Here is an 18,713-nt window from a genome sequence, read left to right as displayed (position 1 = left end):
TTGATTCATCGTAGTAGCGTATACATTATGAAGTATGATGTTTGAAGTTGCAGTTGGATCTGATTGTTATTGCAGAGTTTTGTTATCTGCTCTGTGTTCTGGTCACTGTGTTGTTGACAGGGTTTCAGTGTTTCAGTGATTCATAAATTGATGATGCTAATATTGATTGTTTTATGCTTCAATGATATTTATGGGTCCAGTATGAAAATTTGATGAAACGCGGCCTTCAGATTATAGTGTTGTGCTTCAGGAGTATCCAGTCTGAAAATGTATGAAATATGGTCCCTGGAGGGTGAAAGGAGATTGTAGACCGGTGCCTACGTACTAGTACATCAGCTAGTACAAGAGCAAAGGGGGTAGTAGCTCCCTTCCAGTAGCAGCTAGAGAACAAGTGAAGATTGGAGCATTCAGTAGGCAGGAACCTACGTACTAGTAAATGGATCAGCGAGTACAAGAGCTAAGGGGGTTGTAGCTCCCATCCAAGAGAGTCTGGAGAACGAGAGAAGGTTGTAGCCTTCTGCAGGTAGAAGCCTGTGTACTGGTATAAGACTGCACCAGTACAGAAATATTGTAAAATGAAGTTTCTTATTAAAAGAAGATAGAGATGACTTGCAGCAGGTGGTTTTTACCCACATTGGGTTTCCACCTTATATCATGGTGTTCATGTGTGCTTCTTGTGTGTGATGATCTCTTCTGTTTTACTGCACCTGCTTACTGTTCATATGGTTAATGAAGTTCTAATGCACCAACTAAAGATCAACATTTAATGGATTATTGGAATCATAAGTATTTTGGATATACGCTAGTTGCATTAGACACAGTTGCGTATACACGCGAGTTCCATTAACTGAAGTAGCGTATATGTATCTAAGTATGGAAATGAAAAAGTTTTATTGATTTGATAATACTGATTCACCCCCCCTCTCAATATTATTTCCAATAAATCCTCTGCCACAACCAGAGTGGGATCCGATTATCATGAGAATCCTGTATTTCATGATCGCTCCAAGCACATAGATATCAAGTACCACTTTATCTGGGATATGGTACAACAAGGAGCAATAAGGCTCCATCACATTGGGACCGATGAGCAAGTCACCGACATTCTGACAAATCCCCTGGGAAGGGTCAAATTCTTGAATTTCCGAGAACGACTAGGAGTCGCGGAGAGACCCTCTTATGAGAGTCCTGTATGATATAGACATTGAGCTCTGGGAGCTCCGGGGGGCTTGGGGTACTTCTTGGAGCGATGAGCAACCATAAGGTGAGTGGTTAAGCCTTCCCCTGTGATACCTAATGGTGATATGTAGGCAGGATGAGTGGTTCATCCTTCTTCTGTTGAGACATCCTACCCATGCGGTCTAGGACTCATGGGAAGTACCTCTCATTTGGCCAATGAGTGGAAAAATGAGGATAGGGACCATAGTATTATCGATGGACGCATCATGTACTACCATACTCCCTATGCTAGGATAACCTATATTGATCTGGGATCAATTAAAACTGACTTCGGGTCAATAAGAGTGGTATGATACATTCTCTTTTGATTAGAATTGATTTCAGATTAGTAAGAGTGGTATGAGACTCTCTTTTATCTGGGACTGACTTCGGGTCAGTAGAGAATGGTATGATACATTCTCGATCACTTTTTCTTCTTCTTCTTCATAGTTCAGCAGAGCAGTGCATTGATGGCAGAGTTAGTACCGACTGGCAGATGGATTAGCAAATGGAGTTCTCCTTAATTGAGAGGGAGTGTTAAAATTGGCAACTAGGGCCAAACTCCATATGGGTCACCTTATTTATGACAACTGATATTTTTCTTAGATTCTTCTCTCTGAGAGGTGTGGGATTGATCTAAAGATCATCCAATTCTGACATGTAAAAATGAAGATATGAATTTATTTGTATTATTGACAAATTGTCAAGGTCAGCCAGCAAGAAAAAGAGACATTTTCACTCCCAGCTCAACCTCAACATTACATATAAAAGGAGGAGACCTAAACTCATTATTCCATCATCTCATCCTCACATCTCTCTCTCCCCTCACTTGTTTGGGTACACGGATCTAGTCAGAATCTCTCACACATGCGAAGGAAGGAGGAGGGCATTTCTGTTTAGGGTTGCGTTGACCAGTTTGACCGAATTTATGAGCTACTGTTTTGGACAAGCGTTGACTAGTGTTGACCTCTCTTAGACTGCAGATTGGGTGAGGATGCATCTCCTTAGCAAGACGCAGATTTGGGCACACAAACTGAGGTGATCTGACCTCTGGTTTGACCAGTGTTGACTACCCTAATTGTTGGATGCAGGTTGACCAGTGTTTGACTGGAGTTTTAGACTATTTTCGGTTGATTCATCTTGTTGTTGGAGGCCAAGTTCACTGAGCTGATTTGGAGTTCAAATCTGACCTGTTTAACCAACATTGACTTTGTTGGTTAGCGTTTGTTGTTGTTGTCATAAAATATCATATTTGTATATTTGTACTATCTCTCTCTCTATGCTAAACTATTGAAGAATATAAGAACATTTGATCAAGGGATTCCCCATATTGGGGTTTGTCCTTTGCTGGTGCCATGTAAGAACTGTAAATTTAGAATTTAACAAGGTCTAACAAATTCATGTTCAATAAACTGTGAAGCCTTTGAATTCGATATTTAATAGAGTTTAACAATATTTCTACTCACAAATATAAAATTTTAATACAAATTATCTATTCTTCTATTGAGTACCAACCTGTCTACTCTGTCGCAACTCCTGCTCCTGCTACGTTACCAAAAGACCGAAACCACCCAGCCAAACTGAGCAGAACCTCGCTGCTCAGTCTAGTAAGCTTCTCAGTTGAGGCAGACTATTTTCCCGTGCCCAAAACCTTAGAACAATCCGCGTTCTTCCTTCATGTGGATAATTTCAGTTTATGATCCTCTTCCTCCTTCGGTTCTTCCCCCCCCCCCCCCCCCGTCAAATTTTTCCTTCTGGTTTATAAACTGATTCTTGGCGGTGGCCGTCCTTCCTCCAGCACCCACCGCTTGATTTCCTCACGACACCCTTCCCATGTTGTGTCATGTATATTTCTTTTAAAAATATATTGAGTTTTAATTAACTTTCATTTTTTTTATTTTATTTTAATATAAAGGTTAGACTTACATTAAAATACTTTATCATTAGTTATATTTTTATTATTTTATTAATTTGATTAATATAATTTATTTAATATTATTTTTATAAATAGGTCATTACATACACCCCCTTTTCAGAAAACTTCATCTCGAAGTTAGAGTTTTATCTTATATGAATATTCATGATAGCGATTAGTACATTTTTTTTTTAGGATTATGTATTGAGGTTAAATTCTTATTTAATGTAAGAGCACTACAAATTTTGATGTTTTGAATACTTTAGGTTTATGACTTTAATGATCATGTTTTATTTCATTAGGTTCCCCAACTATTACAAAATCATCCTATCCTTCCTAATCTCTTCCGCTCCCATCCTATCCGTCCTCTACTGGAGTATGCCATGGCGTCAGTTATACTGACCTAACCATTCATAAACTCTAAGGATGACAGTGTCGGCTATATCGACATGATTCCCAGTACACATCCGACAATCATCATCACACGTCTAGGGGAGCGTGACTCATACAGTTCTCCCATGACTCCAGGGTTCGGAGGATAAAAGGTGGGCAACACCTCCACCCCTCCTAGTAGAATTATGGTTAATACCATATCATGAAATCTCTTTGAGCCTTAATTGTTTTGAGGTTCTGTCATCACATGGTCATTTTGGTAATGGATATTATCTGCAATCATAAACATTTGTCCATGCATTTATAAAATGTGCATTAACATATTCAAAAACAAATAGCTTATGTATAATTCACACATGTCAACTACAGTATAACATACTTTCCCATATTCTATTCATGTCATTGACTTTCATATTAAAATGTAATTATTCTTTGATTTCTATTTCATCAATCATATTGATACGCATAAATAAAACAGAATTATAATATCTTAATTCCCATTAGAAGCAAAATCACTTAAATATTTTAAACTTTACTATGACAACTATAATTTAGTAAAATCAATAACATATTTCGTTTTGGTATCCATGTACTAGCATAATTTAACAGATATTATGTTACAAAAGTTCATGTTTATATATGGTCATTCAAAAATGGTTCTAAGTCTCTGATTTATAGTAAAGTAAATATATACAAAACATAGTTTAAAGTTCTTCAAAATTGACACAGATTGGGGTATTTTTGACATATGTTCTCTGTATCTTCCTAAGTAGCCAATCCAGGACTATACTTGTCCCACTGGACCTTAACTTGGTCTACTAGACGATTCCTGAGCTGTCAAACCCTACGTTCTAGTATACGTAATGGTTCGATCGATATGATTCCTTCGTCCGATACCTGCAGTTTCTTCCATTGAAGGTTATGAGATTGATCGACTTTATAATGTCTTAATACAGATACATGAAATACATTAAGAACTTTATGCAAGTGAGGTGGCAGTGCAAGACAATAGGCGACAAGTCCAACTCTTTCCATGACTTTAAATGGTCCAATAAATCGGGGTGACAACTTTGCCCCTTTTCCGAAATGAATAGTGTTTTTATTCGGTTTGATGCGGATGAAAACCTGATCCCCTACTTCATACTCCCTATCAGTTCTGTGAGCATCAGCATAACTCTTTTGTCTATCTTGTGCTTCTTTTAATTGTTGCCTAATTTGTTTTACCTGCTCTTCCATTTCTTGGATTAATTCTGGTCCTCCTATCACCCGATCTTCTAATCTGTCCCAACTTAATGGTGTTCTGCAAGGTCTGCCATATAATGCTTTGAATGGAGGCATTCCAATTGAGCTGTGGTAACTGTTATTGTATGCAAATTCGACTAAGGATAAATACTTTTCCCAGTGTGATTGCTGATTCATAACATACATCCTCAACATATCTTCAAGTACTTGATTTACCCTTTCTGTTTGCCCATCAGTTTCAGGATGATAAGTTGTGCTTAAATTTAGTTGAGTTCCTAAGGCTGACTGCATGAAAGTCCAGAATCTTGAAGTGAATCGAGAATCTCTGTCTGATATAATCTTCTTAGGTACTCTATGAAATCTGATAAATTCATTTATGAATACTCGAGCTATGTCAGTAATGTCATAAGTATCTCTTACGGGAATGAAATGGGCACTTTTCATTAATTTATCTACTACTACCAAAATGGAATTGTGTCCTTGAGAAGTAAGAGGTAGCCCAGTGATAAAATCCATAGAAATAATCTCCCATTTGGTCATAGGAATGTTGTAGGTTGTAAAAGACTCGCTGGATGACAATGATCTGCTTTTACTTGCTGACATTCCAAACATCTTGCAACGAATTGAACAATATCACGTTTCATGCCTGACCAAAATAAGAGTTTCTTGGTATCAGCATACATTTTCTTTACTCCAAGATGTGCACAATACACTGCTCTATTGGCTTCTTTAAGGATAGTATCTCGAAGTCCCTATTATCAGAAATATACATCCTTCCATGGAATCGTAAGATTCCATCATCTTCTAGTTCATATCCTTCAAATTTAGATTTTTTTGGCTTTTTACTCTCAAGACTAGATCTTACCTTTAAATACTAGCTATCTTTTATGAGATATTCTAGTACTTGTTGCCTTATGTCTACTTTGATAGGTATGAGAGAGAATATCCGAGGTCTTCTGCTTAAAGCATCTACTACTACATTTTCTTTTCCCTTAATATATGATATTCCAAAGTCATATTCACTTAGGAATTCACTCCATCGTCTTTTTCTAGCATTTAAGTCTCTTTGGGTGAACAAATATTATAGACTTTGATGGTTGCTTTTAAGTGTAAAACTTTGCCCCACTAGATAATGTCTCCAGATCTTTAGAGCTAGTACTACAGCGGCTAACTCTAAATCGTGAGTAGCATAGAGTTCTTCATGAGGTTTTAACTTTCTGGAGGCATATGCTATTACTCCTCTATCCTGCATCAATACTGCACCTAGCCCTTGTTTGGATGCATCAGTACATACCGTAAAATCTTTGTCCATATCAGGGACTCTTAAGATTGGTGCACTGGTCAGTAGTCTTTTGAGTTCAGAGAATGCTTTATTACATTCCTCAGTCCATTCATACTTAACACCTTTACGCTGAAGGGTTGTAATCGGCTTTGCAATTTTGGAGAATCCCTCCACAAATCTTCGGTAGTAACTGGCTAAACCCATAAAGCTTCGTACTTCATGTGCGTTTTTCGGTATTGGCCATTCCATGATTGCTTTTACCTTCTCAAGGTCTACTGAAATCCCTTCACCTGATATGATATGACCTAAGTAATGAATCTTTTCCTGAAAGAATGAACACTTGGATAATTTTCCATACAACTGATGTTTTCTAAGGCAGGACAATACTATTTGTAAATGATCTTCATGCTCTTTCTTATTCTTGGAATAGATGAGAATATCATCTAAAAAGACTTGTACAAATCGATCAAGATATTCGCAAAAAACAATGTTCATAAGGTTCATGAATATTGTTGGTGCATTTGTTAATCCAAATGGTACCACAGTAAATTCATAATGTCCAAAACGTGTCCGGAATGCAGTCTTAGAAATATTGCTTTCAGAAATCCTTAGCTGATGATAGCCTGATCGAATATCAATTTTTGAAAAGACAACAGCTTCTTTCATTTGATCAAAAAGATCATCGATTCGAGGCATAGGATATTGATTCTTTACTGTAGCTCGATTCAAGTCTTGATAAGCTATACATAATCTTAAGGATCCATCTTTCTTCTTGACAGAAATTACAGGAGCACCCCAAAGTGATATACTGGGTCGAATATGTCCTATATCCAATAGTTCCTTCAATTGAATTTGCAATTCTTGAAGTTCTGGAGCTGTCATTCTATAAGGTGTTTTAGAGATTGGTTGAGTACCAGGTTTCAATTCAATAGTGAGATCTAGCTCTCTTATAGGGGGTAATCCTAATAGTTCCTTTGGAAATACATCCAGAAATTCAGCTAACATCGGATATTGTTCTAAGGATGGTCCTTTTTCTTTACTTACTTCTTGAATTACATATGCCTGACAACCTTTTCTTAAGCAACGCTTCATTTTCATTATTGATATGTAGTGTAAAGATACTTTTCTCTTGATTCCTTGAATTTGGATCGCTTCTCCCTCATCATTTATACTTAGAATTCTTTGCCCATAACAGTCTACCCAAGCTAGATGAGCTTCTAGCCAATCCATACCTATGACAAGGTCATAATTTCTTAAGGCTGTGACATAAACTTTCAGTTTAGTCGAACAGACCCCTAGGTCAATTTTGCATTGATCCACACTTAAGTCTATGCATTGGAGTTCTCTTGAGGCCATTTCTACCTGTTTGAAATCATTTTGTCTACGAGCTGCCAACCCACATTTGTTTAATGCATATGACGAAATGAAACTATCTATGGCACCGATATCAAATAAGATTTTGAGTTTCATACCATTAATAATACCTGTAGATTCCACTACATTGGATTGTTGTGCTGTGTGATCGTTGTTGACTGGCGCATGAATTATATGATTGCCTTGGTTATTTGATATTGGTTCCTTTCCTGTCCTATGCACTATACTTGATGAAGCTTCTGGACAATCACATTGAAAATGTGGTCCTCCACATCCTCAACATATAACCTGTGCTGGTCCTCTTGAATCAGGACGTGAATTTCAAGATAAAGAGCTTTGTCCTCTCATGTTGCTTCCTCTCGAATTTCTTCCTCTATTAGTAGTGCCACAAGATCTCCATGGACTGGTGTTTGATGATTCAACGGCTATAGTATTAACTGCCATGGGAGTTCTTGTTCCTACATTCCTTGAGGTAAATCTATTACCATAAGGTGGCCTTGATTTACCTCCCCTGAAGAAATTTCGGGGAGTCTTTCCTGCAAACCCTAATTATATAGGTTCTGCTGGTCCTACATCATTTTTGCTTCCTAGATGTTCTTCTGCATAATGACCACATTCTACCGCCTCAGCTACTAATGAGGGTTTCCACATGCTCACCAAAGCCCTGATGCGAGGATTTAACCCAAATATGAAGTGTTCAACCTGATGTTCATCAGAATTTAAGTAGTGAATGTATTTTACAAGCTCCATAAACCTTATCTTGTATTCCTCCACTGTTTAGTTACCTTGAACTAATGTATGAAAAGCTGTGTCTTGTTGTTGTTGAAAATATGGAGGTAAATACTTCGCGTGGAATCTTTCCTCAAATAATTCCCAAGGAACATTATCCATTGTGAGGTGTAGTTGTTTTTTTCAGAATTTAACAAGGTCTAACAAATTCATGTTCAGTGAACTATGAAGCCTTTCAATTCGATATTTAACAGAGTTTAACAATATTTCTACTCACAAATAAAAAATTTAAATACAAATTATCTATTCTTCTATTGAGTACCAACCTGTCTGCTCTATCGCGACTCCTTCTCCTGCTACGTTACCAAAAGACCGAAACCACCCAGCCAAACTGAGCATAACCTCGCTGCTCAATCCAGTAAGCTTCTCAGTTAAGTCAGAATGTTCCACCGTGCCCAAAACCTCAGAAAAATCTGTGCTCTTCCTTCCTATGGATAATTTCAGTTTATGATCCTCTTCCTCCTTCAGTTCTTCCGTTCTTTTCCCCATGTCAAATTCTTCCTTCTGGTTTATAAACTGATTCTTGGCTGTGGCCATCCTTCCTCCAGCACCCACCACTTCATTTCCTCATGACACCCTTCCCATGTCATGTCATGTATATTTCTTTTAAAAATATATTGATTTTTAATTAACTTTCCTTTTTCTGATTTTATTTTAATATAAAGGTTAGACTTACATTAAAATACTTTATCATTAGTTATATTTTTATTATTTTATTAATTTGGTTAATATAATTTATTTAATATTATTTTTATAAATAGGTCGTTACATGCCACATCTTATGTCCTCTCGTCTTGGCTTGTCTTCTACTATTTATGTTTATGTTCTATCTGCATGTTACTATCATGCCGATGTGATTGCTAAACAAGGTATTGATATTGGGGTAATTAAGAAATTGACGTAAATTGCTCTTAAGCATAGAACATACCAAAAATTAACAGTACTACACTCGATAGCTTACAATTTGATACAAAGTATGTCATCCCTTATACCTTTAGTTAATCAGCGTGCTTTGGTGGATCCTATTATACCTCTTCTAAAGGCCACCTTCATTAGGCTATGGATTAGTAGTAGTAATGTTGGAGATATAGCATTTACCGGGGGTTATATCATCACTATGCAGTTTGTGTTCAAAATTAAAGGGGGGAATTGTGGTGTAATGCCTTCTCTTTGAGGCCTCCTATTTAGATTCAAGGGGGATGTTGTGAATATGACCAATCTTGTTTTAACCCAAGAATCCATAAACCCACTCACTCTTGTATCTTGGCTACAACCAACCTATTTGAGCTAGGATACATAAACCCAATCATGGTTGAATTAGTGATGAGTATCCATTACACTCTCATATGTACTTTGACTTCGATCAACGCTATATTGAGTATCTATAAACCATTTGCATTTGTATTCACCATTTGTCTTTGTAGCCTCATCTTTAGTTTAAGGGTTGGTGTTAAAAATGTTGTGATCTTCATATGTGACCATGACCATCTCATATTATGTCATTAATGCATTTGGTGAGGCATTAATTAAGGCCAATGCCATTATTTACTGTAATACAAATTTCTGATTAAGGTTGGGATAGTCAACCTTGATATGTAGGCTCAATAACCCACTTGAGGAGTGCACCCTATGTATGTGGGGGGAGGACACCCTACTTAAGTTTTATATAAATACACAACTCAAACCTCATTTAAATATCACATTTTTAATTCAACTAAGGCTCTCTAATACAAGTGCTTTAAGCCTACAAGCACTACATGTTTACCATTCTCTTGTTGTTGGCGCATTTTCACTATAATGTGCATTTGTCATCTCATGTATAGTGCACTCATGCTTGGGTATTTTTTTTGCTTTAACATAATTTTGGTTGAACCCTAGCTCACTTCTTTAGTGCTGGTTTTTCTCTCATTTTGCCATAGCTTTTTGGTTGGTGTTTGTATTCCATTCAAATCCCTCTTTATCCTTGTGATCTCAAAATATAGTCAAATTTTGTGATGTTATTACTTGTTTGATAGCATTTCACTTTCACATTACATTTTATGCTAAATAAAATTTGAAAAAAAGTCAATTATCTTATTTTATTTTGAATAACAACTATGGAAATCCAAAATGGACTATTAATATCTATCAAAAGCAACATTGTATTGACTATGCAACATTATTTGATCTCTAATGAGCACATTCATTATATTCTGATCACCCCATCAATGAATACATGCAAAAGGAATTGTGAATGGAATAATGTCTTGTAAAAGACATATTTCATATAGTGATAATAAACTCTTAACAAGGGTGGGGCATTAATTCCCCACACATGCCCTTATTTACAAATATGATCATCAAATCTCACCCACTTGAGCTTTAACATTCATTGCAAAAGAACCTTCTTTATTATATAAGGCTTTGACTTGGAAAGAGTCATTTGTCCAACCTGCAAATTAGAACAGCGACAATGCTTATAAAAGAAAAGTCATTGAGCTAAAAGGATGACCATTACATCTCTTAAAGTGTCATTAAAGATTAAGAACTCTTGAAACGATCGGCTATATTAACAGAGATATGTACAATGCTATTTACAAAGGGCTTTGTGACCATTACAAATTTGTTTGCTATGTTGCACCAAGTATGTAGGATGAGAGGAACAAGAATGGTACAAGGGATGACGCCAACAAAATATTAAGCAATATAGGATAGATAAATATTTGAATATATAAAAAATTATACTGAATGAAAGGAGATAAACTCACAATGTAATAAAGGTATATGAAATTTAAGTCAATTATCTTATTTTGTTTTGAATAACAATTACGGAAATCCAATAGGCTTGTGTATTATCTAGTATTAGCGAATAGGCTTATGTACAAATAATGTCACTGAAGTCCAAGCCCTTTCTCTCGGACTGAATAAAGTTGTAAAGCTATCCGCGACGCCAAGAATAAAAGCTTGAAGACACATTTGTAAAAAGTGATTTGGTTGACCATTTTGGGTCCTTGAACGTCGTTTGCATATGCAGAGAATTGAATGGTTTACCAAGTAATCTTTTCGTTTTCTGTACAAATGCTCACATGTACTTGAATAAGGTCTTCCTTGAACGTGAAGTGCTTTCCAACTATAGGCCAATTATCCCTTATTAAGCAGTAAGATTGACAAATTTTAGATGATGATGAACAAATTTGTTGCTTCTTAAATGATCATAACTTTGATATTGACAATTCAAAGCTTACTATTTAGACGTGATCCTGCATCATACAAATAAATTATTGTTACCTTGCAGTACATGCTTTCAACAAATAATATTCCTTTGCAATCTTCATGGGATAAGGAATTCTGAAAAAGATTTGTAGAAGACTCGTGTCCCATAGATCTAAGAACTGAACAAGTTAAGATTGTTTACGTGGGCACCAATGTTTGGTGAAGAAAAAATGAGTATTCTATTTGAAGAATTTATTGACATGTTTGATTGGATATGATGACCCACATGTTTACAACTCAACTATACATCATGACATTACTACAATAAAAGGATGTAGCATCCTGTTTTGCATCCCACATGGTAAGAAAATCACATCGGGATGTATGACCTTTTTCTGTGTTCCATTCTTTGTGTCACCTTGTGTGTCCTTTTGCATCCTTGTTTGCATCCACGTTATGGTTCTTTCATCTTTATGCATCCTGTTTTGCGTCTTATTCCATCCTAGTGTATCCATGATGTCCTGATTTGCATCCTAGAATCAATTTTACAAGCCAATCTGTGTTTGGATTTACCTACCAATTGGTATCCTTACTTGTGACCCAACACCACCATTTGTGTCCCAATTTGTGTCTTGCACTGTTATTCTTGTCAAGGGCTTTCTAACGAGCTATTGTGCACCTAAATCCAAGATCATATGTATGACTTATGGTCTCAAGAAGTTGACTATCCCTTTTCCAATTTGATGTACCTAATTCTATGCATTCTAGCTTCTTCATAGACTTGTCTTTACATTTCTACTGCTTTTTTCCATAAATAGAGGCATCAAACTCTTGTCAGAATTGGGCTTGGATAATGGATGATAGCGGTTCCATACATCTTTTCTGAGAGATTGCTTCCTATGTATGTATGCATGTATGCCACTTACTTTTGTTCCTCATGTGTGTCACTTAATGTAATATCCTAGGGTAATTTTGACCTTAGGTTTTCTCTTTCTTCAATAAAAGATCATAATAATACACATTTGTAAACAGTGTGTGCACACATACCAAAAATTTCATCAACCAGTTAATGCTTTGGCTAGGTTTTTCAGACACAATGATGAGCAGATTACATAACAGTGGCTTTCATTGGTAAAAGCATGAATATATATAAAAATTCTTCAACAATCATGTAACCCTTCAACAATACTAAGACAATAGATCTACTCCATAGTTCACCAATACTGTACCCACAGTGCAATGGTAATTCCACACTAGCCTATTTAATTATGGGAACTGTTGACGAACGTAGCTAGTGCGGTCTTCAAAATTGTATTGGTCAAAAGAAAGAAACAGAAATTTTTATTATTAAAAGAAATTGATTTTTTAAAGCATGGGTTTCATGTTTGGGTCAAATATTAATAGGTCAAAGCATCCATTGTAGGCTTTTAGGGTTTAAGTCTTGAGTCCTAGTCTTTCTCATCATGTAATAGACCCTTTTTGGGCTTTATCTATCAAGGAAGAAATTGATTTTGATGTAAATTAAGTCATTTAGGCCTCCTCCACCAAATCGGCCTTAGGCTCTACAAGTCGGCCTCAAATTGGAGCCAAAAACAACTATAAATAGGTAGCTACTCGACCTCAATTGGAAACATACATAACAAGTTCGATCTATAGTGGTTGGAGAAGAAAAGAGAGTGTGAAATTCTTGGAAGAAGGAGAAAAACCCCAGCAAAGGAGGAGAAGAAACCCTAGCAAAGAAGTTTGGTGACCTTTTTCTCTCTCCTTTGACTCACACAAGTAAAATTCTGAAGTTGTTGGAGGGCCGAAGTTGCAGGGCTGTAGTAGGGCTGAAATTCTGACACTGGGAGCCGAAATTCTGACTTGAAGTTGGGTTGAAGCAGTTTACTAAAGTTGACTTCTAGTGTTTGGTTCATCATCTTGGAAAGGTCGATTGGTGGAGGAGGAAGGTCTTTTGGTCTGGTCTAAGGTCTTGGATTGTCTCAAGTTTGATTTGAATCTACTAGTGGAAGAGTTTGACTGGGTTTTCCCCTATAGAGGGCTTTTAGCCCTAGCTGAGTGCCTATATCTGATGTCGTTGATTTTCATCTTTTGATTCGATGATTGCTTAATGAAAAGAAGATAAAAAAAAAAGAACATAAAGAAAGTTAATAAGACTACAAGAATATCACAAGTAATTATCAACCTAAGATAATCTTTCTACTTTTCTTATTTTCTAACATGGAATCAAAGCAAAGGTAAAGTAGGAAAGAAAAAGGCAGCATGAAGATCTATTCAAAGGGTCAAAGAAAAGGGATCATATAAGAAGAGGAAGGCCTACTATCTATATCAAGAAAAGAAGACATGACAATGAAGATTGAAAATAAGCAAGAAGGAGCCTCAAATAGGGCATGGAAGAAGAGGATAGATCTCATCTTTGCTAAGCACAAAGTATTGGATTTTGTTCTAGGAAAAGTTGTGAAACCAATAGATGATGCAGGAAAGGAAAAGTACAGGGAAACAAACATCTTGGCCATGAATCTAATAGTAGATGGAGTAAAAGACAATCTAATCCCCTACATATCCAACATAGATATTGCTCAAGGGATGTATCAAGCTCTCTCCAAACTATTCACCATCAAGAACATTGGACAAATAGTCAATCTCAAGAATGAACTAAAAACAATGAAGATGACAGAAGATGATATTGTTTCTTCATATTTTATGAGGATCTCCCAAATAAGAGATAAACTACAAGTCATTGATGAAGCTATACCAGAAAAGGAACTTGTGATTGTTGCACTTTTAGCCTTTAGGTCTACCAAAATTACGGAGCTCTTTTGCATTAGGTATTAGTAGTTGGAAAGATACACCATCGTTTGAACAAATGTGAAATGCATGCCAGTCAAGAAGCATTCTGCATCTCACTAATAAATGGTAAGAAGGAAGATGACGAAAACAACACTTCAAATGCCTAGTCTACTCATCACAAGAAGAAGGGAGGATACAAGAAGTTCAAAGGACCGAGGAAGTGTTGAAAAATGTAACTAGTGTCAATCTTCATAATTTTACTCGAGTCAAGATGTTATATATTTGTCAAAATAAATTATTATTATTATTATTAAATTGACTTATTAAAGCATGGATTTCATGCTTAGGTCAATGGTCATAGGCCAAGCCTCCATTGTAGGCTTCTAGGATTTTTCTATTGAGTCAAAGTCAAAGTTTGATGTAAGAAACCCTTCTTGGGAACATGATAGAAAAATATTTGAGTGTCAAATTAAAGTCCTAACTCTCTTCCATCAAGTCAGCCTTGGTCTCCTTGCAAGTCCGACTCAAAATTAATTCTTTGCAAGTTGGTTCATCAAATTACTTATGCTGGCTCCACATTACATACAAGAACAACTATATATACCCATATGAACTCGACCCAAATGAGAAGTACAGAAGTTCAGACATATTGCAGAGGACAGTGAAGTTAGATGATGAAGATTATCTACAGGATCAAGGATCGAGATAGTAAGTTATTGCAAGCTGAAATGTGACAAGAATGTAGGACTGAAATGTTAATCAAGGTTGTCATTGACGTCAATATGACATTGACCGAGATGTCAATATTCTTGAGATGCCTGGTCCCAGATGAAGATGTCAGGACTCTTGTTTGACAAAGATACCATCACTGAAGATGTCAAACCATTAATGAAGAAGTCCTAAGGAGCCCTTGAACTAACTATAATGTTGCATGTGCCTTGATGATCTAGACATTAACGCTTGATGACATATGGAGTCATACACTTGATGATGTCATACTCTTTAAAAAATGACTACACTTTGACATAATTGGAAGACTACTTTGGTGTCTTTGACAAATTAATGAAGGCTACGCTATGACATATTACTGCACTATCATTGAATACATGATGCTATACCTTCATCATGACGCTGGATACTATCATGATGATATTATTGGTGCAAAACAATGGAGAAGCCATGCTGTCCCAAAACTGTTCCAAATATTCTATGCACAGAAATTTAAGGACAGTCACAAAGAAAATTAATTTTCACTACCTTAGAGGCAGCCTCTCAATGTGATTCCTAGACCATCTTTTAGAGCATAATTTTTCCTTTCCAATGAGCTATTACACAGCCCGAAACTCCAAGCGGTTTGAAAGTTATGAATTTTTGAAGTTAATTTATTAAATCTGGACATGGAGCCGACCTGAGCAGCCGACACAAGTCGGCCTCCAAACAGGGACGTGTCTTTTCGTTTTTCTGTGCAAAAAACACTATATATAAGGATTTCAGACCTCATTTTAACCATCAAATTTCGGTGAAAAACACAGAATTCGGTGGTCATTTCAGAGATAAAACACAGGACAGCAAGGAGGTTGTGGAGGACAAGGAATATTTCAGTTTGGGTCTTTTTTGATTGGCTACCTATGGAGTAATATATTGCAGCTCGGTTACACCTCAGAAATTGCGGATAGGAGCAGGAGGTTTAAAAACTCAACTGTGGACAGTTTCCTGAAATAATTCTTGTGACAGCCACCTATTGGAGAAGTTCAAAGGCAGCAACCTGTGGTGACTAACATCTTGGACCAGTAAACACAAATTGTTGAAGTTTCTGTGGATTACTCTTACCCCTCCATACCCAGATGACTGTTTTGACAGTCCTGTAGGAGGCTCGGACTCATTAAAATTTGGATTGGTCACCTACAGTGGCTCGGACTTTGAGACAGAACTGGCAAAAGTTATAAACTCAGACTTGCTGCAGTCTTTGACTTTGTGACAGCCTTTTGAAGGCTTGAGCTTGGACCTGTTGGGTGCCCAGAATTCACCACAAAACAATTTGAAGGCTGAATTTAGGGGCTCGGACAGTCAGCATTTTGGAGCTCAGTTCGAATAACAGATTGTTGTTCAGTCAAGGCTTGGACTAGGGCTACAAGAGGACCTCACCACAGACTTTTGGACCTAGACACCAGTGAGCTTGTAGAGCAAACCAGTCTTTTGGTTGAATGATTGGAAGTCTGGTTTTTGCATTTGTGACTTGGGAATATTGTGGAAGACCTCCTTGAAGACTTGTCCAAAGCACTATTGGAGCAGTGAACTGTACAGTGTCTTAACAAAGATACTCCTTAGAACCCTTTGTTGCAGACATTGGTTGAAACAATATTGGAGATTGGATTTGTTGTGTTTGGACAAGGACTTGTTGATCTATTGAAACACTTGTTGAGGATAATCTGAAGTAAGATTAAGCAACTTTGTTGAAGATTGTAGAAAGCAGAATTGTGAAGCACTTGAAGGATCCTTGAAGACTTGGTAAAGCAGCTTGTTGAAAGACATTGTGTGCAGACCTATTGAAGCCTATTGGAGACAGTCTTGAAGACCCATGATGAATTCTTCATGAGGTGACGCTGAAGAAATTTTGTTTGGGTAACATGAAGAGCAATGGTGACACCTTCATGTGAAGAAGAAGGTTGTCATTGATGACGTGACGTGGAGACTAAGTGAAGGCATTGCTGAAGATTGATAAGGCTCGGTGAAGAAGACATTGGGAGCCGTGAAGTACAACTAAACACATCTTGATGAAGTAAAGCAAGGGTTGGAGCCTCGAAAAGACAAGGTTGGTGCCTTGGAGGATAGGGTTGGAGCCCTAGAGGATTGGTGTCCTCAAGAAACAAGGTCAGACCCTGTACCAGAGAAGAGTTGGTGCCCTAGGGGTTGGAGCCTCTAAACGCAAAATTGGTGCCTTGAGAAGATAGGGTTGGTGCCCTAGAGGTCAGAGCCTCACAAAAGTCCAAGTTGGTGCTTGGCAACAGATTGGAGCCTAGGAGATTGAAGATTGGTGTCTTCATCTAGGGTTGGAGCCCTATATACATTGTACTTGATTTATTGTAAATAAAAAATTAATGAAAGCATTTATTCTTATTTTTCATTTTGTGTTCTAAATATAAGTGATCTAACTGGTAAAAATAACAATTGAAAAGAAACACTAACTCACCCCCCTCTCAGAATTTCCAACATGAAATATGGCATGAAGTACAGGACTAAAGGATAACAAGTCTGCAGAGATTCTATCTATTATAGGGACGAGATTGCTTGAAGAAACTACAAGATCGAAACTTGGACTCATATGTGACAGGACTCTTGTGTGACTACAATACAGAGGTTCCATATGATGACAGGGCTAAGACTTCATATAAATACCAAGTTAAGGTGACTACTATTGTAGGGTCGAAGTATAAGAAAGCCAAGAAGAACTACTTGTCATTAGCATATGAAGAAATGGACCAACAGATGTGTGTTGGGCTGACTTGATGGATGGAAGGTTTTCTTGGTCTAGGTGTCAAGAGTCTTGGTTGTCTCATTGTGATTTGAATCTACTGAAGGAAGAGTTCTTGACTGGGTTTTCCCCTACCTAGGGGTTTTGCCTTGGTTGTGTCCCTATATTTTGTGTTCCCTTTCTCTATGATCTTCAGGGATTGGCATTAGTCTGAATGATAAGAACATAGCAAATTGAAAGAAGACATAATAAGTAAAACATCATAAGATAATGTCATAATAGAAGAGAAATCAAGTTAAATTCATGATGCCCTAGATTTCTCAACATGGTATCGGAGCTTCGTTCATTTGAAATGAGTGCAGAAAGAAGATCACATTGGCTTAAATATCAAGAAAAGAAAGATATCTACCTAGGACTGAATTACTACGGGGAAGGAGGACTAAAATCCAGGTACATATGCTAGCTCTCTCCATAGTAACTATACCACAGATCTTAGCATAAATACTAGAGGCAGAGTGTCTTAGAACGAAGATCTAGATTCTCCATTAGAAGATATGAGTTTGTGGTGTCATCTTAGAGCGTTGAAATCTAGGAGTGTATGCATTTGTGGAGGGGACCAATTTTATGTTTTGAATATCACATAAAGGGATTATAAGCATATCTTTGTCACCCTGGAAAGGAGTTGAGCCTCCCTCAAGGTTTTGAAGCATAAGTATACATTGGGAAGGCTAAATATAAGTTGAAGACCTGAGCACATAATGAACTCAATGTCAATCAGAATTGAGTCCAGTCATCAGCCAAATTTGTATGAAAAAGTATTGCAAGACACTGAACCAAAGGGCATTGTAAGCCTGTTATAAAGTTACAATCACCACAGACTTTGAGGAACAGGAAAAATCAAGTTATGTTACAGTCAACTATATTTGAGGAAGACATCATAATATAAAAGGGAAAGTTACATCAAAGAAAGTTGACTATTAAAGTAAGAAGCACAAGACCTATTTCTATGAAAAGGACAGCCCATAAAATCCAAGACTTCAACAGTG

The 18,713-nt window shown here is 36.9% G+C and overlaps 1 protein-coding gene across 4 annotated transcripts in view; it reads right to left on the bottom strand.

Annotated features, from left to right (window-relative positions):
- Positions 1 to 10,338: 10,338 nt before the first annotated feature.
- Positions 10,339 to 18,713, bottom strand: part of LOC149142200 (uncharacterized) — a 361,843-nt gene continuing 353,468 nt past the window's right edge. For 2 of the 4 annotated variants that reach the window (XM_089446684.1, XM_089446685.1), the window contains exon 7: positions 10,339 to 10,644. In XM_089446684.1, coding sequence (XP_089302810.1) covers positions 10,553 to 10,644 — 92 coding nt within the window. In that variant the 3' untranslated portion in view covers positions 10,339 to 10,552. Of the gene's footprint in view, positions 10,645 to 10,873; positions 11,453 to 18,713 lie in introns of those variants that run through there. The other 2 variants (XM_089446687.1, XM_089446686.1) reach the window with 2 other exon arrangements.

The sequence above is a fragment of the Pinus tabuliformis genome, chromosome X (assembly GCF_031772625.1).
Source record: "Pinus tabuliformis cultivar Carrire ecotype Pingquan chromosome X, CPIR1, whole genome shotgun sequence".
NCBI classification, from domain to species: Eukaryota; Viridiplantae; Streptophyta; class Pinopsida; order Pinales; family Pinaceae; genus Pinus; species Pinus tabuliformis.
This window is presented reverse-complemented; position numbering and strand designations above follow the sequence as displayed.